Here is a 26,142-nt window from a genome sequence, read left to right on the forward strand (position 1 = left end):
ATAGCGTGTGCTAATCTTGTGCGTGCGCTAAAAATGCTAGGGCACCTTAGTAAAAGGAGCCCTTAGATACCCACACTTTGTTAGTCATAGAGCTAACAAGTGTGCATGCCTAAATATGTCAGGATGGAACACATGTAACATTTTACCCACATAAAAACTGATATTATGCAAATAAAATGGACTTATGAGTGTAAAGACTGAAAATGAAATCACAGAAATGGAACAAAATTTGTCCTGTGTCCCACTTATGGCCTGCCTATGTTTCATTCACCCTTATGTATCCCCACACTTGCAAATACATGCTACTTAAGTTAAGCAGGCATTTGCAAAATAGTGTTTAGGCACTGTACTAGCTTTTAAGTGCTCAAGTGTGAACATATGCCCATGAAGGCTACTGTTCTAAATATAGTATATAATATACTGTATGTGCATTACCTATTCATTAACCTACATCAGTAGTTCCCAAACCTGTCCTGGGAGAATCTCAGCCTGTCAGATTTTTAGGATATCCCCAGGGAATATCGCAATTTTCATGCGCCGCCTCCTCGGTATGCAAAATTATCTCATGCATATTTATATGCAAATTTATCTTGTGCGTATTCATAGCATATATCCTGAAAACCTGACTAACTGGGGTTCCCAGGACAGGTTTGAGAAGCATAGACTAAGGGCTCCTTTTATCAAGGCACACTATGGGGGTTAGTGCGTCGGATATTTCATCACGCGCTAACCCCCGCGGCAGCCTAAAATCCTAACGCCTCGTCAATGGAAGCGTTAGGTACCAGCGCGGCAGGCGGTTTAACGCGCGGTATTCCGCGTGTTAAACCGCTACCTCGCCTTTGTAAAAGGACCCCTAAGGCTATAGAATTGCCTTTTGTGAGCACAGGGCTCCCTTATCTATTGTACCCATCTGACTTTCTTTAAGCTTTTAATGCATTGCTACTCTAATACTGTATATATTTTTTTACCTGTTTTTTACCTGTTTTCTTCTAATTATACTTGATTTTTTATATGGGAAAATGCAATAGTCATACAAAAGAGACAGCATATGATTATGAAAGGTTATGTATTTATTTCATATTGCATGGCATTATGGTTCGATTTCATTGCTGAACATTGTTACATAATTCTTAGTAGTGATGCTGATAGTAATGGCTCTTGATTTCTTTTATATTAGGCTCTGGGTGGTATATATTTTGTGAGTTTCTATATCTTAGCATTATATGGCAACTGAGTGTTTTTCTTCTCTTATGTACATTAACTTCCCCAAATGGTAAATGGAGCAGACTATACATTTTTAATACTGAATAAGCATAGATATGATCATTCATGATACCAGCTATTTATATTAATGTACATTATATTTCAATATCTATTTTTTCAGGTAAACCCCGCCCCCAAAAAACCCCCCCTCATATTTATTAACTAAGTTGCCTATAGGTTATATATTTGAAGGAAAATTATTCCTGTAATTGTAGCAGAAAATCAATAAAATGTAAAATTAGTCAAATTGTCATTGAATTAATTGCTATTCTCTAAATGGCATTTTAAAAAAAGTTCTTTGTATATTGTGTTTACAGTGCCTAGACTCAAAAGATTTGTTATTGAAAGTTGGAGGGCAAGTAGACGAGCACCCCAGTGAGGAAATGTTGCAGAAAATTTGTGTTGTTCTCCTTTACTACATCATTCATCAGAAAGATCTTTGCTCTACTGCAATCAGTCTCGGTAACAAGGATTATGACTTTTACCTTCATGGCTTACTCAACTTAAGGCAGGAAGAGGACTGCCATTACCTTTCCCAAAATGAAACCGAAGATATCTTGGCAGGAATGAGGCATCACTTTACAATTTCTGAAGAAGGCCTGGTAACATTTTTTTAATGCTTTCTTTTAAAAAGAGTTCCTTTTACAAAGCTGTGGCAAAAAGTGGCCTAATCAAACCCTTATGTGGGTTTTCCCACTAACTATGGCTATTTTTACCATAGCCAGAAAATGGCCAATTTTCCATGTTTCCAATTAATGGCCATGTGCTAATGTTGTCATTAGAATGCATCCATAGCCAGAAAATGGCCAATTTTCCATGTTTCCAATTAATGGCCATGTGCTAATGTTGCCATTAGAATGCATCCCTATTTTGTAGCTGGCCCCTTGACCCGGAAGTAATTCAGAGGGGGGAACCAGGCTGGTGCGAGCAACAGGCAGAAGTTGCTTGCACAACCGAAGATCTACAGAGGTACTGGGGGGGGAGGGGTTGGAGAGATGGCACAAGCATGGTATGGTGTGGTAGGGCAGGGGGGAGAGGTGCCAGCGCCCCCACTGACATGGTGCCCGTGGCAGTCTGCCCCCACCCCCCACAAATTTCCTAACTGCTATATTTCACTGTATAAAAGCTTCTATGCTACAGAAGTTGAAGTTCCTTCTTCCATAGAAATGCATTGGACCACTTTCTGGGGAAGGAGGTCTCATTTCTCAGGAATCCCTGATCCAGTTTGGCCCATGTTAAAACTTGGTAGAGTCCTTTAAACAGATATTTATTAAGGAACTAAACGTAAAATCAACTGCTTTGCCCCCCTCCAGGGGCTGCATCAGGGGCTATAAGAACTGTTAATATATATATATATATATATTGAAAAAAACAATCCCCTCCTTTTACTAAACCACAATAGGCAGCCGCGCTGCTCCCAATGCTCATAGAGTTCCTGTGAGCGATGGGAGCTCCGCGGAGAATTCATTGTGGTTCCCTGTGCTAATAATCACAATTTAGTAAAAGGGGGGGGGGGGGGAATGTTAGTATAAAATCATAAGAACTAAAAAGATTAAAAGATTAAAACCATTAATTGCATAACTAAATAAATATTACCACAGACCAAATATATAATAGGTAAGAACACCAAAAGTAAAATATAAAACAGAGACAACCATACGACTATATAAAACCAGATATATAATAAAAGGATGTGGAATAATCAATACATATCCACTTGGTGTATGAATATATCACATCACCTAAGTGATAGAGTCTACAAAACAAATAAAATAAGTATACAACACAAATTCTACTGCACCCTATTCAAAGCCCTAAATGAAAATGGACCAAGCTATCTGAACAACAGCCTAATCTGGAAAAACACATCCAGAATAAGGAGAACTCAAGCACACTTTACTCACACCCCCCCCCAATCAAAGGCTGCAAAGCAAAAAAATATACGACGGTCTACTAGCCACCACAGCAGCAAAAATAGACCACCACCTCTCAAATCTGCTGATCACGACGCCCAACTACAAAACATTCAGAAAAGAACTGAATACCATATTATTCAAGAAATTTGTCAAATGATCCTAAAAAACTGTATCAACCCTTCCCAGATCCCGACGCATACTATAGCTATCAACCTTGTAATCTCCCTGGGAATGCCCAAGCTAATTTCTTGTTGTAAACTGCCTAGAACTGAAAGGTATTGGTGGGATAGAAGACATCAATGTCATGTAATGTAAGTAATACTTTAGAGATGGCACTAACAGCCTTACTAAAAACAGAAGTAGTGCACCCATTATGTAAATGCAGCACTATAGATAAAAGAAGTGATGCACTCACTTCTGTGCCCTTATAAAAGTAGTAGTAAGCAAAAAATAAAAAATGAGCCATAATCATAACAAGCACTTTTCAAGGCTATATTGTTTGTTCCCCGGATGAGCCAAACATTGGTTAAACAAGGTCGCTTGTTGGGAAGATTGGAGAAGATGTGACAGCGTTGGAGCTCAAGTCGTCTTTTGGCAGCTAAGTCCTTGAACGTGCCTCCGGGTGACTTTGCCCTTTTCTAAACCTGAGCTGTTCTGTGAGGGAGCTTTTTTGCCAGTGAAAGTATCAAAAGCAGTTTTGATTTGTACCTTTTGGTTCTATACTGCTTTATTAGTCTGAGGCTTTTTCTCCCTCTTTTTGGGTGCATGCTGGGTTTGAAAAGGGGGGTACCTCGGTGCCACGATCACACAACATTATGACTCATTATAAAAAAAAATTGTTGCCATGACTTATGAATCAACCCTTGTATTTTGACAAAAGTTTTTGAAAGAAAAGAGAAAAGTTCAGTAACCACTAGTCCAGTGGTAGGCAATTCCAGTCCTCGAAAGCCAGAGCCAGGTCAGATTTTCAGGATATCCACAATAAATATGCATGAGAGAGATTTGCATCTCAAGGAGGCAGTGCATGCAAATCCATCTCATACATATTCATTGTGGATATCCTGAAAACCTGGCCTGGCTCAGGCTCTCGAGGACCGGAATTACCTACCTCTGCACTAGGCAGTTCAAAATGCATTATAATACAGTCAATGGCTCTGAAAAGGGATATGACAGTTACATATAGGGTGACCAACTGTCAGCCCAATAGAATAGCAAATCATATATTGAAATTAAAATTTATGAGACCTCTCCTGCTGGACTGGAATTGGTGGAGGAAAATCAGAAAGCACCAGAAGCTTCTCCCTTTTTGCTACTAGTGAGGCAATATAGATTTCCCTTCTGGTATGGGGAACTCTCTGTTCCAACAAAGGGCTCAGAAGGGTTGGAGACACTTTGGAATTGGTGGGAGAAGGTCAGTTTTCCTCCTTTGCACAGGTTCACGCAGGTGATATGTGTCATACAAGCATTTATTATGTTACCTCCAGGCACATCACTATTGGAACTCTTTCCAGTGCCAGTATGGAGATGCCTGAACATACAGAGCACTGGATCTATACATAATGAAGATCCTAGTCACTCCCAATAAGTTATCTACCTGGCACAAGCTATTAAAAATTACCTCCTCACCTCCCAGCATAGGCTTGGTGGTACAAAAACGTGATAGGAATATGGGGAAATATTTATTTAGCCTACATTTTTGAAATTAAGGGAAGGTGGATGGCTGGGAGGGACTGTTTGAGGGGTGATTGTGGAATACATGAATGGGCTACTGCAATGGTTCTTAAACCTATCCTGGGGGACCCCCAGCCAGTCAGGTTTTCAAGTTATACCTAATTAATATGCATGAGGCAGATTTGCATGCCTGTCATCTCTATTATTAATTTATTTATTTTTAGTATTTATATACCACTTATAGCCTAAGTGGTTTACATTCAGGTACTCAAGCATTTTTCCCTGTCTGTCCTGGTGGGTTCACACTCTATCTATTGTACCTAGGGCAATGGGGGATTAAGTGACTTGCCCAGGGTCACAAGGAGCAGTGTGGGATTTGAACTCGCAACCTCAGGGTGCTGAGGCTGATGTTCTAACCACTTTGCTTCATGCATATTCATTAACCTAAAGACTAAGCTTGGTTTTTTAAATTTAATTAAATATCTGCCAATTAGATTACTCAAACTTTAAAAGCAGCTATTAAGGGATATCTTGAAAACCCGACTGGCTGGGGTCCCCCAGGACAGGTTTAAGAACCATTGGGCTATTGGAATTTCTATAGAATGAGGATGTAAGTGGAATATTTGTTTAAAAACTATTTAAAAAAGGTAATGCAGGGGAGACATATCAAGTATTCCTAACATCTGGAACTTTTATGATTTGATTAATGTTGATCTTACTCTGCCCTTATGGCTTATATACCATAATTGCTGCTTGTCCATGCAATGAATTGCTTCCAATAATTGCAGTTTTTGTTCCACTTTATATAGTGTTATTCTGTGTTTACATTTAAAATAAATTTAAAAAAAAAGAAACAACTTGAAAAAAATCTTTTTTGCCAGCCTTACTAGAAATGGACAGCACAGAGAAAAGGCCTGCATAAGGGCTTGCTAAGCTTATTTCTTACATCACATTAATATAAGGAACCCTAAGTTTGTACCTGAGGGTTACGTGACTTGCCCAAGGTCACAAAGAGTGTCAGTAGGATTTGAATCCTGGCTGCCCTAGTATATTGTTTTTATTTCTTCTTTTAAATGGATAGCCTTTGCCTCCCTATTTATTATTATCACAGCTCTATAAATAATAATTAATTTTAATTATAATATGTGAAGTGTTCAGACCAATACCCGTGTATTCTGTGATCTCACTGAACTGGGGTACGTTTGGGACCATCATCACACTTCTAATGTCCCATTGCCAGCCTCCTTCTTCTATATAATTGATAAGACTCTTTAATACTCATTATATATGTTTGTAGATAGTTTTTTTAAAAAACCACACTTATCTTGATAGCTGTTCCAATAGGCTTGGCGTTATTCTCTTTAACTTCCAGCTGCAGCGAGGTAAAGTGCTTAAATCATAAAGTGCTTGTGCGTATAGTGTTAACTATTAACTTCCGTGTTCGCTAAAATTTATTCTTAAGCCCGGCCCCCCGACTCGAGTTTCGGGTCCTTCATCAGGAGGGGTCCCTGTTAAAAACACAATTTTAATTAAAACCTTGTTAAAACTTAAATATTTAAACGGTACTGAATTTCTATGTCCTACTTAATCTCATATGTATTGTCTATTAGACCAACCTATTTAAATAATTCATTTTTACATACCTATATGGCTTACTTCTGCTGGGTTGTCACCTCAAAATGAACACGCTGGGGATCTACCAACTATCGTGTCTTATATATACTCTCTCCATATTGCTTTTAGTCCCTCCTCTTTTGATCTCTCAATTCTAACCGGAAATGACGTATCAGACTCCACCTTAGACTTACAAATTTAACCATTCTATTTCAGAATTAAGTCCATATGGATGCATAGTATTTTTATTAAAAATAAGACGTTGTTCTTTCTGCAGCAAGCATTTCGTGATATCTCTTTCTTGTAAATTTACATGAATCAAAACCGTGTACTTTAAATCTTCCAGGGAGTGTGCCTTTTGTAGCCAATGGGTTACCAAGGGAGCAGTAATTCTTTCTTTTCGTATGTTGCTTAGATGTTCTGTTATTCTTATTTTGATCTTACGACTGGTCTGCCCTATATATGGGAGACCGCATGGGCATACTATACAGTACACCACTCCCTGCGATTCACAATTTGTGCCCGTAGATAACATAAATTTTTTATCTTTTGATGCTGGAAATAACACAAATGCTTGCTGCATAACGTAACTACATAATCGGCAATGTCCACATGGTTTATGTGGGGGTAATGTATTATTTTTGAACACCCTGGCATTTTTCTTATATTTCAACATCTTCCCCAGGTTCTGAGACCTGGAAAAAGCAAATTTCGGTTTTTCAATCAACGCTGGATAATATTGGACTATAGGCCAATGTTTTAATATGATCTGTTTAATTGCGTTACTATTGTTTGAATATGGTAGTACGCAAACTGTATGGTGTTCTTTTGTTTTAACATTTGATTGCATTAGCCAAGATCTCTGACAAAACTTAGCCCTTTTCCAGGCTCTCTTGATTATTTTGCTAGGATATCCTCGATCTATAAATAGAGCTATCATCCACGGGTTTTAAAAAACAGCATACCAATAGGGCAGTTTCTGCGATTAAAACGAATCTGTTCAAATACACAAGACTTTGACAAACAAGCCGAGATCATGTATAAAAAATTTATAGATCGAGGATATCCTAGCAGAAACATATACAGGAAACCTGGTAGCTTTTGTGATCTGGATTTCTAATTAAAATTAGCAGTTCATGTCAAAATAAAATGTTAACAGCCAAACGAGCCATTACCGCTTCCCGTTATACACTGTGCATGTTTTAAAATGTTATGCTCCTTTTCAGTGTGTCAGTGCCCATGCTTTGGAACAGGAAGCTGGTATATCGAACAGTAAAGGTGCTGACGTCAACACACTTCCAGCACTGGCTGCTGCAATGGTTAGCTTCGCTCTCCAAGGTGTCTGCATGGGTACAACAGGTTTACCCTCCCCAGATTTCTTCACAGAATACATTTTCAGTTCATTAAACTGCACAGATGATCTTCATGCAACAGGTAGGATTTCATTTTTGCCGCTATTCTTTTACATAATATTCTCAATCCCAAATGGATAAATTGACAACACATATTACAGATTTATAAATATAACCTTATCAAGATGGATGGAATTCTCCCTGATAATGTATTCACATAATGAGGGTAGTATAAAACGTGTTCTTATATTTCATGAAACGGCTTTTGAAAATTTTGCATCCAGACTGACCAAAACAAATTCACATTGGTGAAATGGGGAATCCCTGTCAAGTTGGATGTGGACGAGTGAATTTCAGTACCGTCTATGGCGATGATAAGCCAAGCATGGAATACTGCTAAGTCCCTGTTTTTTTTTTTTCACTGGGTTTCTAATTGATGGAATTAATGTTAGTTGCTTTCAAGTATGCTTTTTTTTCCTCTGGGATAGGGCTCATATTCTGTTTTGTTTGTATCAATAGAAGATTAAGATTGTATGGACTAATTGGAGTTTTTTTTAACCCGTGAAGCTAAACAGGATTTGTTTCCACTTGTAATATTTTTTTCACCATGTTTAGTATTTTTGCTGGTTATTGGAATCAGTTAAACAAGAAGGAGCAAATGAGAAGGTTTACAAGTTGATCTTTTTGGGCAAGTATTATTAAGAATAATTTTGATTTAAAATACATGCCCTCTCCATTATATTTTTGGTGGAACTATAAGAGGTCCCTTCTGTCATCTTGCAGGGTACCTTCAGAGCTGGTGTGGTTGCTCTTTATCATAGGAAGTGCTTTTGGGAGTGCAAAATGCATATAAAGGAACAAGATAGCCCTGACAGCCAGGCCTTGTGTTGCTTGAGTAATTGCAACATGTAAACCTGCATGAATAGAGTCTCTTTCATTTGAAAGGAAACTCTGCAATGAGAGGGCATTGGGTGAAGTTAACAGGTGATAGGCTCCGGAGTAATCTAAGGAAATACTTTTTTACGGAAAGGGTGGTAGATGCATGGAACAGTCTCACGGAAGAGGTGGTGGAGACAGAGACTGTGTCTGAATTCAAAAGGGCCTGAGATAGGCACATGGGATATCTTGGAGAAAGAGATAATGGTTACTGCGGATGGGTAGACTGGATGGGCCATTTGGCCTTTATCTGCCATCATGTTTTATGTTCTGCTACATATTAGCATTTTTGTTTTCTGTCTCCTACTATGTGATGTTCTCTCATGTGGGCTTTGGCTAAGTATCCTGCATGGTATTAACAACACAGGATGTGCATATAGGTTTGGCAGCCGAGCTTTTCCTGGAGCAGCTGCAATAGCCTGTTTTCATATGTATCTTACCTGGGAACATCTGTGTTCGTCCCGCTTCACCTAATCTCCCCTACATCTCAGAGTGCATCCCCCCTCAGCGATGGAGGATGCCAGTCATAAGAAGTGTCATACAGATTTGTAATCTAGCTGGGGCGGGTCTAGGAGGTTCAGATTTTCCAGATGGAAAATCTGGTAACCCTATGCCACATCAGCACACATGGCATGGCCATGTACACACAGATGTGGAAGTAAGTGTGGACATTCTCATGGTATCCTGCAAGTGGGCATGTGGATTTGGCCCTGCATCCATGTTAATTTTATAAAGTGTAGGCGCACCTAAATGCAGTCAATAAGTTAACTGGTGTTCATCGAGGCAGGGCCATTTTTAGCCTTTCCTAGATATTTGGCCACCCTTTATGAAATTACCCTCTATGAATGCAGAATTGTTTGTCCTATTGACTCTAATGGACCCAAGTGAAAGAAACAAAACAATGTTTTCAGAATGCTGTTTAAAAATCCCTGCAAGGCCAAATGATCTGAACACAAGTTGAACTGAGGATTTTTGTTTTACGCCTACTGGTACCTACTACACTCCTGTAAATCTTGGTCATATCTGTCTGGCAGGCTGTAAGTGTACCGTAAGGCTAGTTGAAACCTAGGCACTCTCATAGCCAGATCTAGGGTTGCCAGATTTTACGACAGAGTTCCAAGTGTTGAAAAGCTGTCCGGACCCCCAGACACGTCCTCAAAAGGAGGACATGTCTGGGAAAATCCGGACGTCTCGGAACTCTAGCCAGATCTAACTCACCAATTATGTGCTATTCCTGTTGGCTTGATTGGTGTAGTGTGCTGTAGAATCAATATTAGTATTAATTTGTAATGCTTAATACCCACTTTGAACAAGCAGATCAAGATGGTTTATAAAATTATTAGTATGTGTAAGATTGAAATCATTTGGTGGCCCCCAGAGCTGTCTCATATTCATACTGCAACCCTTTACTGCTGTAGTGAGTTGGATATGGGGTAGAACCTTGCCCAAAAGCCACAGAGACCTAAGAGGATGAAATATGCCTCAAAATGCCCTTTGGTCATGCCCTACAACTGCACACCACCAAATGACGTTCCTATTCCCACTTCATACCAAGCCACTGGAATCAACTGCATAATGGATGACAAATACACAATAATCATCCAGCTGATATTCAGCTTACCATTCTGGACTAGATTAGCCCCCAATATTTAGTACCGAGTCATATCTGGGAACTGGCACTTAATATCAGGGGCTAAATTTGGTGCGGATGGGTGCTGGAGGCTATCCAGGTTCTATATGATATTCAGCCGGGGCCTACATAACTATAATTTAAATTTAAAAATGTCCTGATTCCCCTCCTGCTCCAAACAAAGCCCCTCTCCTCTAGCTCATGAAAATCAAAGCCCTCCCCCCAAATGAGCCCCCACCCCCACCTCCAAAAGTATAGGTAGACTTCTCTGCCGGGGGGGGAGTTTCCTCAGAGGACCTAGTAGGTGCACTGGGGACAGGAGCGAAGCTCCCTCACTCTCACCCCTTGCAGCTGGCCTCTGTAAATGGCTTCTGCAACTTCTCATGACAGGACTTGGGTATTACTGTGAGGTGCCTCAAGATGTCATGGCAGTCAATTACATTGGCTAGCTGCAACAAATAGGATCAAGGGGGACTTCACTTTCACTGAATATCGCTGGCACCTGCACAGCTGCTGGCTTCTCCCAAATGCTGCTCCCTGTACCGCTCCTAACCTGCCCAAGCTTTTTGTATCTTGTTTTGGTTTCGTGAATAAAATCTCTGCTTTCTTCTTTTTCCAGACATCGAGGAACTTCTCGACAAACTACAAGAAGGGAGAAGCTGTAAAGCCAATGAACACACTGACAATTATAGACAGAAAGAGCGAGATATACCAGTTTCTGATGTTCGGCCTGAAAATATGTCTGCCCCACCAAAACAAGAAGAGGATGATTCCCTGAAAGGCTTCTATGAACACAGCAAGACCACTACAGATTGGGAGCAGGTGCATTACTCTTGTTACTGTTGACAGTGAAATTTAAACAGCAGGACTCAGTAGCTCAAGAGGGTGCCCCATTGATGGCTCTGAGTTCCTGAATTCTGATGCTTAACTCTGATCTCTAAATCCTAAATTCTTATTTTTGTCTGATCAACATGACTCTCTCATCCCCTTTTTCAGCACTTTCTGATCTTCTCTCTTTCCTCCTTTGCCTCATTTGTTACCTGTGTTAATTTTTTACCTGTAAACTTTTGTTTCATATTGACTTTCTCTCCTTTCTTTTCTTTTCTGCACACATGCCCCTTCCCTTTTCCTGTACCTCTTTATTTTCCCCAGCGCAAGCAGCATCTTTATTTGCTGCTCGTGCCAGCCTTGGCTCTCCCTCTGAGGTCACTTCTTGGGCCAATCAGTCTTAGGCCACTCCCAGAGCATCCCAGAATGCATCTAGAAGGAGGCTTAAGGCTTTGATTGGCCCAGGTGCCTTAGGCCCCTATCCAGTGCTTCTCAGGATGCACTGGGAAGGCCCACCAATTTGAAGAGGCAGGCCTGCTGGATGGAGGGAGTAAGCATCGGTATGGGCTGTTAGAGGTGCCAGGGTAGGGTGTTGGAGGTTTTGGGGTGGGGTGTTTGGGTGCTTGGAGGTATCGCAAGTTTGGGGTGGTGTGTCGGGGGTATGGGGAGCTGTCAGCAGGAAGGAGTGTGCATCCCTCCTGCTGACCTCATAGGGGGTGTCCATGTTGGGAGGCCAGTGGCAGGAGGGAGTGAGAACCCCTCCTGCCAATCTCAAGGGGGGGGGGGTCATACATGTTGGGGAGCCGGCAGCAGGAGGGATTGGGAATCCCTCCTGCTGATCTGGGGGGGAGGTTCCATTTTTGGGAGGTGTCAGGCATTTTCCCCTCAATCAGCTGAGCTGATAGAACTCCTCGAAACCACAGTTTCAAGGAGTCCTGCCTGCTCAGCTGATCAGGGATTCCCTTGCCGTGATCAGCTGAGCCAGCAGAGGTGTCTACTTTTAGGATTGAAGCTGGCCTACATTTCAAGTGTTTGGTGCCCAAGGCCACTTCCATACCCATGCCCAGCCTTGGATGAGCTTAAGTGTATCTATGCATCTCTGTTGACCTGTGACAGATGCCTACAATGTAGGTGACCTTTCTCGCCTGGGTTTTTTCTAACAATGTACATCCTTATTGGCTGCCAGATGGTGGTAGGACACCTACCACCACCTATAATCGGGATGTCCATTTATAGAATCAGCCCCTAAGGGGATAACTCTAAAAAGGTTGCCTACAGTTGGTGGTCAGAATCCTGTGTGCTGACTGTATTCTGTAATGGTAATTATGTGCTTAACACAGAAACAGAGAAAAATAAAGGCAGATAAAGACCATATGGCCTATCTAGTCTACCTAACCATGCTATTTACTATCCCCATTCTAGAATACTAGCATATGAGGGGAATTCAATAATGAATCTACCTCAGTAGGAAAGAAAAGTTAGTCCCCTGTTAGATCCATACACTTCATCCACTTTTCCTGCAATGACTTTAACTCCTTTGATAAGAATTCTTCTCTGACCTTTAAACTAGGACGTCACATTTTTCTTGACGTCTTCATCACTTGAAAACTGCTGTCCACAGAAATAATCCAAGGAAGCCAGGTCAGGACTGTAGGGTGGATGGTTCAGCTGCTGAAACCCACATGCTTGAATGGCAGCCTGTGATTGTTATGACATGTGTACCAGCGCATTGTTGTGAAGAGGCAGCATGCCTTCTGTGAGTTGTCCTCATCTTTTCTCCTTGATTGACTTCTGCAAAGTGATCATTGTGTTGGCGTAACTCTCCCTGGTTATGATTGTCTTGTGTGACATGAACTCCAGAAGCAAAAGTCCTTCATCATCCCAGAAAACAGTTACTATGACTTTGCTTGCAGATTATTCTGTCTTGAACTTTTTGGGGGGATGGGGATGATTTGTGTTTCTACTGAATTGACTCCATTTTGGACTTAGGATCTCTGTGATAGACCCTAGTCTCATTTCCAGACACCAAACAATGAAAAAAATTCACTTTGTCTTCACAGAGCATCTCTAAGTTCTCCTGACTGTACTGGAGCCTCATGGCTTTCTGACCCATCTTGCACTAACCTTAAATATGCCCAGCTTTTCATGAATAAATTTTCTAAACTGTACCAGCTGAGATGCCCCTTTCTTCAGCTATTCGAGAAACCTTAATTCATCATCTGACAAAATTAAATCCTCAATTTATATACACATTTCTGTGGAATTTGCTTCTACAGACCATCCAGTGTGAGGGTCATCTTCAATGGACTCTCTACCCCACTTAAACTACTTGCTCCAAAATTTACTTTGTAGGATGATGGGGCAGATCACCATAAACTGCAGTCATGTATACATGGATCTCCTTTGGCTTTTTCTCTTCTGTTGTGAGAAAGTTTATCACTAAATGTCGATCAAAATCTAGCATTTTCTTACTTGATTCGCACGAGGACTCTCTTGACATCCTGCCTATTGGAATGTTAGACTCACACTGAGTCACAACTGTGCATGAGTAACCTTGAGACATGTCACAACATGCACGGACTTGTTTACATAGAAACATAACATAGAAATAGACGGCAGATAAGGGCCATGGCCCATCTAGTCTGCCCACCCCAATGACCTTCCCCTACCTTTCTCTGTGAATAGATCCCACGTGTCTATCCCATTTGGACTTAAAATCGGGCACGATGCTGGCATCAATAACCTGAAGTGGAAGATTGTTCCAGCGATCAACCACCCTTTCAGTGAAAAAGAATTTCCTGGTGTCCCCGTGCAGTTTCCCTCTCCTGATTTTCCACGGATGCCCCCTTGTTGCCGCGGGACCCTTGAAAAAGAAGATATCTTCTTCCACCTCGATGCGGCCCATGAGATACTTGAATGTCTCGATCATGTCACCCCTCTCTCTGCGTTCCTCGAGTGAGTACAGCTGCAACTTATCCATCCGTTTCTCGTACGGGAGATCCTTGAGTCCCGAGACCATCCGGGTGGCCATTCTCTGGACCGACTCCAGTCTCAGCACATCCTTACGGTAATGCGGCCTCCAGAATTGCACACAGTATTCCAGGTGGGGCCTCACCATGGATCTATACAATGGCATAATGACTTCTGGCTTACTGCTGACAAAACTCCTGCGTATGCAACCTATGATTTGCCTTGCCTTGGATGAAGCTTGCTCCACTTGATTGGCAGTCTTCATGTTCTCACTGACAATCACCCCTAAGTCTTGTTCTGCTTCAGTTCTTGTTAGGATCTCGCCATTAAGGGTGTAAGTCTTGCATGGATTTTGGCTGCTCAGGTGCATGACTTTGCATTTTTTGGCATTGAAGCTGAGTTGCCAGGACCTAGACCAGTGCTCCAGTAGGAGTAGGTCGTGCATCATGTTGTCGGACATTGAATTTATGTCTGTTGTGCTTTTGCCCACTGCATTGCTTAGTTTGGCGTCATCGGCGAATAATGTTATTTTACCTTGCAGTCCTTCTGCCAAGTCTCTTATAAAGATGTTGAATAGGATCGGGCCCAGGAACGAGCCCTGCGGCACTCCACTGATTACCTCCGTCATTTCGGAGGGAGTGCCGTTCACCACTACCCTCTGAAGCCTACCTCCAAGCCAGTTCCCAACCCATTTTGTCAATGTGTTGCCCAATCCTATAGAACTCATCTTGCTCAGCAACCTGTGGTGTGGTACGCTATCGAATGCTTTACTGAAGTCTAGGTACACGATGTCCAGGAACTCCCCAACATCCAGCTTCCTCGTCACCCAGTCAAAGAAGCAGATCAGGTTGGATTGGCAGGATTTCCCCTTAGTAAATCCATGTTGACGGGGATCCCGTAGATTCTCCTCATTCAGGATCATATCCAATTGGTGTTTGATTAGAGTTTACATTAGTTTGCACACTATTAATGTGAGACTCACTGGTCTGTAGTTTGCTGTCTCCATCTTGGAGCCTTTCTTGTGGAGTGGAATGACGTTAGCCGTCTTCCAGTCCAACGGGACGTTACCCGTACTAAGGGAGAGATTGAAGAGCGCGGATAGCGGTTCCGCCAAGACATCAACACGTTTGCTACTTTCTTTCATACTCAGGTAGATAATTAATGAATGCCCCTCATAAGTCCACATGTATGCATCTAACAATACATTTGCTAGCCAAATGGATGCTGTAAATGCTCTTGACTAACTCTATCCAGTTAGGTGCTTAAATGCACACACAACTGCCAGATATTCCCCTAACTGGTCCATGTCCCCTTGCAGTTGAATGCTCTGTTATTATTTGCATTCAATTTATAGAATACTGAATAGGAGCAATTAAAAACACAACTGCCAATTAATATCAATTATAGCCAAAAATGTATTAATGCCAATTAGCTGCTCATTAGATTATTAAATTACACATGTAACTGACTTTATACTATAAATTGCACATGCAACTTTACATACTAACCACCAAAGTGTCCTTTTACTAAGCTGTAGTAATATGCTCACACATTTTGTGATAAGTCTTAAATCTGCACAGGTTAACGGCACACAAAAACGCTAATTTCTGAACAGAGGGTGTGTGTCTGGGAATGGAGAATGGACTTTTCTGCACTAATCAGTTATTGCAACTACATTACCATGTGCTAATTGATTAGTACAGGATTGCCACCTACAAAAGGTGTTCTAAATACCAACACACAGTATTTGTTTTTTTTAATGGCCGTGTGCAAATTATGATATTAGTGTATGGCCATTAATGCAAAAGAGGAGTGAAATATGCCATTTTATTGTTGCGGTAAAAAAGGCCTTAGATTGTGAGGAAAACCCTGCATAAGGGATGTACTAAGGCCAATTTTTTACCACAGCTTTGTAAAAGGATTCAAAAGATGGGGGCTGAACTTTATAGAATTGAGAGTAAGTGCTATTCTATAAAATAACACCTAAGTGCTGTAGCACATAACTGCAGGGGAACGTATACATGGGCGGAGCATGGGCAAGCCATGGGCATGCCTTTAAGCGATATGTGTAACTTATAGAATATTATCAGCTACTCACATCATTTAGTGCTTGGCTACCTTTTAAATCTCGAGTAGTATTTAAGGTGTTGGTATTGATTTTTTCAAGCAATTTACCAAGAGATACTGTGGTATCTTTCAAATGCTGTGACATTATATCAGCTCCGTCGATCCTTAAGATCGGAGAACACGATGCGTTTATCTGTTGATGGGTTACAGCATGTTAGAACCAGAGCAATGGCTATTTTGGTGGCAGGGGTGAAGCTTTGGAATAATCTAGTTGTACAATTGGGAATGAATAATAACTTTCATAATTTAAAAAAATTATTAAAACATCTCTTTTTATAGAAGTTTTTTTAAGTGGTTTTGAAGAAGTGACTGAAGGAATAAAGTGATTGATGGAAATGTTATCTGTATATTGTTTTGTTTTATTGAGTTTTATACTGGGAGGGTGTTCATGTTTTTATCTTATGATTATGTTTGTTTTTTTCTGTAATTTTGCTTAGGTATAAGTTTTTTAAATAAATAAATGAAATAAATAAAGGAGCGCCCATTTACACCTGCCATTTGCAATGTGTAAATAGTCACACCTAGACGTAGATGTGCTTATCCTGATATGCTAGTATTCTATGATGAATTTCAATACGGCATCTGTTAGATTCAATTCCTTTTAATAATGAGAGCATTCAATCTACTGTTATTGATGGTGGATCAATTCTTTCTTGTTCCACTTTCTGTTCTCATTCACATGTTTTATGTTTAATAAGCATTGCTTCTAATGACCCTCAGAAACACCACCGGAGACTCATATCAATCCTTGTCAGTGGCAATGAACATTTTACGAGGCAATTCTAGAAATTGGCACCTCCATTTAGGCACACCAGTGCCTAGTGCTGGGTGCCAATTCTATAATGGCCATCATAGAATACTGTTATTGATGGTGGATCAATTCTTTCTTGTTCCACTTTCTGTTCTCATTCACATGTTTTATGTTTAATCAGCATTGCTTCTAATGACCCTCAGAAACACCACCTGAGACTCATATCATTCCTTGTCTTAGGCTTTAAGTGCTGTCTCCTCTTCGGGGCATATTATATAGGCATAGCTCTCTCAGTCTGTGTTTTATAATATAAATAAATAAATAGCTCAGCTCAGGATTATATCACTAACTGTGGTCGAATAGAGTAGCTTGGAGCCTGGTAAAGGGATGTAAGGCCTTGAGAAAACTGTTTGGTGAAACATGTCGGCCAAGCTATCCCCGAAAGGACAACCACATATAAGATAAGTCACTTGTCACTTTAATATAATCCTGAGCTGAGCTATTTATTTATTTATATTATAAAACACAGATTGAGAGAGCTATGCCTATATAATAAGCCCCAATGAGGAGACAGCACTTAAAGCCTAAGACAAGGAATGATATGAGTCTCAGGTGGTGTTTCTGAGGGTCATTAGAAGCAATGCTGATTAAACATAAAACATGTGAATGAGAACAGAAAGTGGAACAAGAAAGAATTGATCCACCATCAATAACAGTATTCTATGATGGCCATTATAGAATTGGCACCCAGCACTAGGCACTGGTGTGCCTAAATGGAGGTGCCAATTTCTAGAATTGCCTCGTAAAATGTTCATTGCCACTGAATATCTGTACAATTTTATATGGATCTCTTACCTCTACAAATTTAGTTAAAACATATTTTTCCCACCCAGACTTGCTTCTCTGCCAATGAACTTATGAAGATATTTTTGCAAAACAGCTCTTCCGTTTCTAAAGAGCACTTCGTACAAATCAGCCCGGCCATCATTCAGCAAATATTAAGCTGCTCCTGTCAACCCACCAGACACCTGCATAGAAATCGCCAACCAACAATGCTAGAAAGTAAGTTACAGTATGTTGGTCTTGTGGATTGAATTGTGGTAGTAAAAGATGCAGGAGTTTAGATCTGTGTACATGGAATACTTGTTTATCAGTTAAGGGTTTCTGTACATTCTGCCACAGTGCCTTGTTGCTAAGGACTGTAGGCTGAATAGAATTAAGCAATCTTCCCATCCTTTATCTCTAGGCTTTGAAACTCTCTCTCCCATGGGAGGCCAGATTTGCCAAGGTTTTGATATTTTGTTGCCATCAAGCTTACTCATATTAACCAAATACCATCTTTCTCACATCCTACCATGATCAAAGAACAACTACCATCATGTTTCTATATGTCTGTGGAAAGACACATGGGATCTCTTATGGAGAGGAGGAGGAGATAGTGGATGCTGCAAATGGGCCATTTGGCCTTTATCTGCCATCATGTTTCCATACAACTTCCAAGGAGCACTAGTAAAGTCAGATCTATGGGGTCAGGTACCTTCCAATCCACTGTGAATAATTAATGGTATCAGAGGCAGGGCCAGATTAAGTCCAACTGATTAATCTATGCACAGCCAAACAATGATGCCCCTCAGCCCTTCCATTGCTTAACTGACAAGCCATCAATACTCAATAAGTGCTGAGAAATACCATTATTATACAAAACAAAATATCATCTATATTTGTAATGATAAGAAAAACACTGGAATTCATATTGGATAATGGGCGTGGCAGACGGCAGTGAAAGAGTTAAGGGCATGATAGCTAGGGAATAAAGCTGAATGGTGCCCCATGTGCCCTAAGCACATTATTATTTTGCTTAATGGTTAATGCAGAGTTGATCACAGGATGTCTTATCCTCCATCCCATAACTGGGTTTTACGGCACCCTCATCTCATCACCATGCAGCTTGATCTTACTATTACCTATTCTGTAATGCCTATTTTTTCTTATTCATTCACTCTGTTACCTTTCTGTTGGTTTCTGGTTTTTATGCATAGCAGTTTTTGTTTATCTTTGATTTAACTTAATCCCCATTAATTATGTCTCTTATACCAGCAAATTATTCTGTGCTTGTGATTCTCGGCTGATAAAGTGACCCACAATTCCTTGCAATACTAACTGCAATTTTGTGCCCTAATCTCAAGAAAGCTACTCTGGATCCAAGTGTGCCATGGAGCTAGAGACCTGTTTTAAATTTACCTTTTTTTTTTTTGTCTAAGAGTTTGGAGAAAGTTATATTAACTCAATTGCTTGATTTTGTAGAAGATTGTGAGGTGTTGTCTGACTTTCAGTCAAGCTATAGGAAATTTTATAACACTGAGACAGTTTTTTTAACTAGATATTGTTGATGATTGTTGGAGATATCTTGATAAGGGGACTGATGTTCTCCTAGTGTAATTGGATTGGATGCTCACTCCCTCCTGCCAACACCCCCTCCTGAACACATGACCTTCCAAACCCCTTACCTTTATCAGCAAGGCTTGCCAGAATGCCTACTCCCTCTGACTAGCAGGCCCGCCTCTTCAGAATGGTGGGCCTTCCCATTCCCAGTGCATCCTGGGATGCACCAGGGAGTGGCCTAAGGCCATGATTGGTCCAGGCACCGAAAGCCCCTCCCATAGGAGGAGATTTAGGCACCTGGGCCAACTGGAGTGTTAGGCCTCCTTCCTAGTGCATTCTGGGATGCACTGGGAGTGGCCTAAGACTCTGGCCAGATCCCTAAGGCCACTCCCATGGGAGTGGACATCCCTCCCGCTGGGGATGTTAGGGGAAGTACCGGCAGGAGGGAGTGGGCATCCCTCTTGCCACAGACCATGGGGGGGGGGGTTCAGGGGTGGTGGAAGGAGGAAGTGGGTATCCTTCCTGCCAGCCAACTTGCAGGGAGGGGGAGGTTTGGAAGTTCCCTGCCACTGCCACTCAGCTGATCATAGCAGGGAGATTCCCTTGACACGATCAGTTCAGCGGCAACATGATTCTCTAAACGGTGCCTGTGACATGGATGCTGGTTAGAGAATCAAAGTGTTTCGACGGGTTTAGGCATCTGTTTGTTAGGACAGACATGATTCTGTATAAGACGCCCATGTGTGATTCTCAAAAGCCACTTAGGTGGTTGCTGAGACCGAGCATTCTATACAGAATCAGGCCCTTACTGCCTACAAAATGGGTGGAGGTAAGTGCTCACACAGTGATTGGTTTTATTGGTGCTCTGATCATGACATTAACACATGGCCATTAATACAAAAAAATAGAAAATCAGCCATTTTACTGCTGCAAAAAAAAAACTGGCTTTAGCACATGGAAGAAAAAACCCCTGTGTTTTCAATAAATGATTAGTATAGAAAATTAATCCCATTCATGTGCTGAATGTGTACTGATGCAGTTTCGAGATATATTTGGTCTGATGGTTTATCAGTGTTTGATATTAAGTGTGGAATACTGTTGTATCCTTTCTCAGCCGTACAAAGCCTCATTGTATATGTTTTTAAATATGTGTTTATTTTCAGAATATGGCTACAGCATAATTTCCGTGTTACTACTTACGGTAGGCTCTATGTTCGGTGTCACCCTCATTCTGTTTGTTTCTTACAAAGAGACGTACCAGCTTATTTTACAGTTGTTTGTCGGATTGGCGGTTGGGACACTCTCTGGGGATGCCCTTCTACATTTCATTCCTCAGGTAATCAAACAAATCCATATTTTCATTTTTAAATGTTAGAATAGTGTGTGATAAAAACAAATAGACAATAACTGTGTTATGCAGCCAGAACTGGGTGGTTACAATGTAGATTATATATTGAACTGTCACAGATGTTGATAATGGGGTTGCTCATACTGCCCCCCCCCCCCCTCCTCAAGTGGACAAATGGCATGCAGTTACGACAGACTGCTGCTGTTAAGAAAACAACCAACAACAACCAACAATTCTCCCCTTAGCAGCATCTACTAAGTCTCCACACTCCCAATCAGCATCCAGACACACCTCACACTCCATCAGCACTGCCCCCTTCCCCTACTCGCCTAGATCCCTGAGGTGGGTTAGTGACGGAGCAAGAGAGATTCCATTCCTAACCCCTTGGAATCCAGAAAGAAAATGAATCAGGTTGGGCAGACTGGATGGACCATTTGGGTCTTTATCTGCCTTCATCTGCTTTGTTACTATCTAACAATAAGTGGGTTTGGTGTTTGCTGAGCACTGAGGTGGGGGTTGTTAGATGTTAATTAGGGGAATTGGGCCACAATAATGACATGCTGATAGTGCTATCTGCCAAAAGCATGTAGCACTCAGTTCTATAATTGTGTACCTAATTGGAGTCTACTCTATAAACTAAAGTAGGTACATAGTTTCCTTTATAGAATACTAGTTTACCAGATGTAGTGTATATATATATGGCTAGGTGTGAACAGTTTTACTAGCAATAGAGCTGGAGTAATTGATGGCATTTAAATTCCAGAGAGATGTGAATCATATTCTGTAAGTTACATGCTTCTCCCAGACTTTGCACATGCGAATACCACCTGCAAACTATGGAAATATGTATGTAGAAACTAGTGCAGAGCTAGGTTATTGACATTTAGAAACACATATGCAATTATGCCAGTATTTTTGTCATTTATGCATGCCTTTGGCACCTGTCGGTAGCCGTTTTACAGAATTACCCACTTGGAGGTGAATCTATAGATGTGCAGTTGAAATATAAATGCAACCTGCCTATGCCAAAATTATGTTCCTCTCTGTACCATGACACTGCCACTAAACTCTTATGCTGATTTTTCTGTGAGACTGCTGACTTTTGGCTATTAATCCAGGACCTCCTTGAATTTGATTCCTTTTCCTCAATGAGTAGAAGGTAGAAACACCCCATGAGCCCCCAAATGTTTTTTGGGGTTTTTTTTTTTTTTTTTTTTTGTAATTATCACTGCATAGGATTCCAAACAAAAATGTTATTAGGATATACACATGATGCCTACCTCTGAAATTTTAAACAAGCAGGAGGCTCATTTGGTACCTTAAAAATTTTAGCTTACCCAAACTTGATTTTACATATATGTAGCTAGGCATTAACACACATATACAACCAATTTGTGCATGTTAAAAGGTTTTAACTTACCTACTAAAAAACCATTAAAACAAATGTGTGAAATGATCTTGGAAAAAAAAAAACCCCAACATACCAAAATATCAGGAAACATTTGGGAAAGCTGAAAAGAAGCCAAAAATATATTTGGCTATTCTAATCTAATCTTTTGTCATATCATCCCTAGAACTATAGGGCTCGACACGATTTACGATAAGGTTACAAAATAACAAATACTTATACAGTTTACAATAAAATTGCAAAACATCAATTACTTATAAGGAATAATGGAATAATTATAGAAGCATCAAAAAGATTAGGAAATCAGGTAAAATCATAAGGTCAACTGGAAATGATAACTGAGGACGTGGACTTCATCCCTTCTTATCTTCTGAGTTACTGCCAGTATGGATAACTTCCTCACTGTACTATACCAGATGGTTTGATTTCTGTTGAAACTTGATACAAAAGATGCAATTCTTAGGGAACAGGGGGCAATGAGAGATAAGAGAAGGCTAAAAGAGGGAAAAGGTGATAGACCCAGGAGTAATCCAGGGAAATATAGTCCCCCTCCGAATCCGCAGTTTCAGTACCTGCGGATTCAATTATTCACAATTTTTTTTAAAGAAACGCTTCCTCCTGGACCTTCCCCAGACCTTACCTGGTGGTCTAGCGGCGACACAGGGCAGCATCGATCATCCTACGATCCTGCCCGGTGCAGAGCCGTCATCAAAATGGCTGCCATGAGTTCCCGTTGTAGTCTTGAGAGGAAGGCGGAGGGTGGGTTAGAGCCGGCCCTGAAAGTTATCCACGATATTTCAATATTCGTGGACCGGCTCTCCCTTAACCTCCACGAATATTGAGGGTCTGCTGTACTTCTTTACAGAAAAGGTGGTGGGTACATGGATCAGGGATCAGTCTCCCAATGGAAATGCTAGAGGTGAGGCCCGTATCTGAATTCAAGAAAACATGGATAAGCACAATCTCCACTCTGCCATACTCAAATACAGCCTTATTTCAGGCAGTTCTTATCCCTTCCCTGATGTTTTGTCCTTATTTGTTCTTCTTTTTAATTATATTGTAGTTCTGTCCTTTACCCTAGATTCAAGTTAGTCATGATTTACTTCTGTCTCTTATATGTCTCTAGATGCCTATTTTTATTATTGGAAATAGCTTAAAAATTTGAAATAAGCATTTTATCAAATTTTAATAAAACTTGAAACACATGGGAACTCTACTAGTTAGTAAGGATGGGCAGACTAGAGAGGCAGTATAGTTTTTATTTGCTATCATTTTCCATCAGTGGTATTATGTTAAATTAGGCCTATATTGCTTTCACGCTTCTCTTGTACTTTTATTTTGATTTTTAGATACTTGATTTGCATGATCACACTGAGGAAAAAGATGAGCACCCCTTTGAAGATAATGAATATATTTGGAAACTGCTGGCATTAATTGGAGGCGTGTATCTATTTTTTCTTCTAGAAAAACTCTATATGCTTCTATTATCATCAGATAGGCAGGTAAAATTCTCTTTTCATCAGTTTTCTCTATTGTGCATTAAACTAATTAATACATTACTTCTGATTTCATATGTACACTCCCCCTAATTCTGTAAACTAGTATGCCCACATTTGTGCTTATTTCACAAATTTGTATGCACAGTTTCTAGAATAAGATCAACTGCACATGCAACTGAATTTAATAACACTATGTAGCATGATTTTTGTTCCTGGGCAGTAAGTGTAATTTCCTAATTGCTCATGCTTAAAGCATTTAGAAAATGTTTGTTATTTCCATAAACCCTTGCTTTTGTGATCAGGATAGTCAAATTTTCACATTCTCATTCTTATAAAGTTATAAAAAGCAACACATGAATTACAATTAACATGTATTTATATTGAAGTTATAGCAAGATGACCACTGAAGATTTAGAATTGAGTAGTTTTTTGAGATTTGCAATTATATTGCAAGTCACTTTCACAAATCAGCCCCTAGGTGTAGTCTCTGTAGGACCTCAGATGCCCTACAGAAGACAAGAATATCTTGGAGTGTCCTTTGGTCCAAACACCTATTTTTCATATAACCAATTTCATAAAAAAATCACTCACCTGTAGTAAGATTTATGGAAGACTAATCAGTTACATAAACTAATACGTGCCTGTTTTAGTCAGATGCTAGGGAAAACCATAATCTCCTTACCCAAGGTTCGTTATTTTGCCAATTTGTACTAAGAATAGAGACCAAGGCTATATGAAGAATTTTATTAGAAATGTTAATTCATAAGCCAGCAGTAAATAATAAACTAATTATTTGTTCACAATGTCTCTGAATACATAAATGAAACTCAGTACATAATTATCACACCACACTTGCTAGATAAATGAGTAAAACTAATTCTTACACTCTAAATAATTCCTTATAATAATAATTCCTGATTAGCAGCAACTAAAATATAGCTTATCACCACAGGTACTTCTCTTCATTGTCCCAAAGACAATAGAATTCTCTCTCTAACCCAGCTGAAAAGATAATAGAATTCCTTATTCTCACCACATAGATCAGGCCTCAGCAAAGATCGGGGAGAAGGAATCGGTGTCTTTCCTCCGCTTAGCAGATATAGAAATTCTTCTGATTAGGAACAGTCCATCAGCCACTGGAAAAGCTTTAAATTAGGTTGGCAGCAAAGGTTTCCTTTATGTGATGGAATCCAGATGTATAAAAGTCCGGTTATCTCTCTCAGACAGATTGTCACAAGAGGTAACTTTTCAGGTCTTAATTATTATAGAAGAGGTGCAGAGAATCCAATGTTAAGATGCAAGCTCCCTCACACCTCAACACAGAATAAATTAATTAGGCACATTCCACTTGGTTCATCAGATGACCTCTCCGGACCAATCCAGAAACATAACTTAGATGAATAGCCTTTTTGTATAGAGTCTCGCACAGGCTATGAAACAGAGGCGCCTTCATTAGATAATAACAGCATAGGAGCAATGCCTCCCCCAAGATTCACACAGGCTGAGCATGTAGGCATACTGGATGTCCTTGACTAGAATACAGTTCTGGTACATACCCAGAATGCATCAGGCATAGACAGCAAAGATGTTTACTTCTTTCTCTTCTTGCATTCATGGTTCATGCTGGAAAGATTTCTTGCAGACAATGGATCAGGCTTTATGACGTCAGAGAGGCCTAACCTTCAGGTGTGAATAAGGAAACACCCCTACACACCACACACACACTGTGCATTGAGAAACTAATGCGGCCATTATAGAAGAATTACATCACATTTGCATGAGAAAAAAACAGGTTTACATGTGTAAATGTCCCTTTGTGTATAAGTAACAATTTTAGAAAAGTCATAACATATATGTATATACAGTGGTAACTCGGAATCCAAACTTAATCCATTCCAGAACCCCGTTCGAGTTCCAAAACATTTGAGTTCCAAGAAGTTTTTCCCATTGAAAATAATAGAAACTGGATTAATCCATTCCTTGGTCCCACAAACTCAGATTTTCAAATAAATTTAATAGTAAACACACTGGAATGGACACTCCAACCGGCATAGACAGCAAAATCGGGCCCCCCTCTAGCAAAGACAGCAAGATCGGGCCCCCACCAGCATAGAGAGCAAGATCGGCAACAGCAAGCGGTGCTCAGCCCAAAGCTTCCCTTTGACGTGAACCGCCCAGGCGGAAACAGGAAGCTGCGTCAGAGGGGAAGCTTTGGGCTGAGCACCGCTTGAAGTTCCTGTATGTTCAGATTCCAAAGCAGCATTCGGATTCCGGGGCAAAATTTAATTAAAAAAATAGTTTGGATTCCTCTGATTTAGGCACCTAACTTAATTTTTTTAACTGGCTTAATGGGTGCTGTTAATTAACAGCGCCACTAAAAATCTATTAAACAATTTTTATATATTAATTAGCCTGTAGACCAGGGGTGTCAAAGTCCCTCCTCGAGG

The 26,142-nt window shown here is 40.4% G+C and overlaps 1 protein-coding gene across 2 annotated transcripts in view; it reads left to right on the forward strand.

Moving 5' to 3' along the window:
• The window catches only part of SLC39A12 (solute carrier family 39 member 12), a 79,025-nt gene that overhangs the window by 20,514 nt on the left and 32,369 nt on the right, over positions 1-26,142 (forward strand). For both annotated transcript variants that reach the window (XM_033931288.1, XM_033931289.1), the window contains exons 3-8: positions 1,581-1,865; positions 7,691-7,898; positions 11,002-11,204; positions 17,952-18,120; positions 20,604-20,776; positions 23,546-23,698. In XM_033931288.1, the coding sequence (XP_033787179.1) occupies positions 1,581-1,865; positions 7,691-7,898; positions 11,002-11,204; positions 17,952-18,120; positions 20,604-20,776; positions 23,546-23,698 (1,191 nt within the window). The remainder of the gene's footprint in view (positions 1-1,580; positions 1,866-7,690; positions 7,899-11,001; positions 11,205-17,951; positions 18,121-20,603; positions 20,777-23,545; positions 23,699-26,142) is intronic.

The sequence above is a fragment of the Geotrypetes seraphini genome, chromosome 2, assembly GCF_902459505.1.
Source record: "Geotrypetes seraphini chromosome 2, aGeoSer1.1, whole genome shotgun sequence".
NCBI lineage: Eukaryota > Metazoa > Chordata > Amphibia > Gymnophiona > Dermophiidae > Geotrypetes > Geotrypetes seraphini.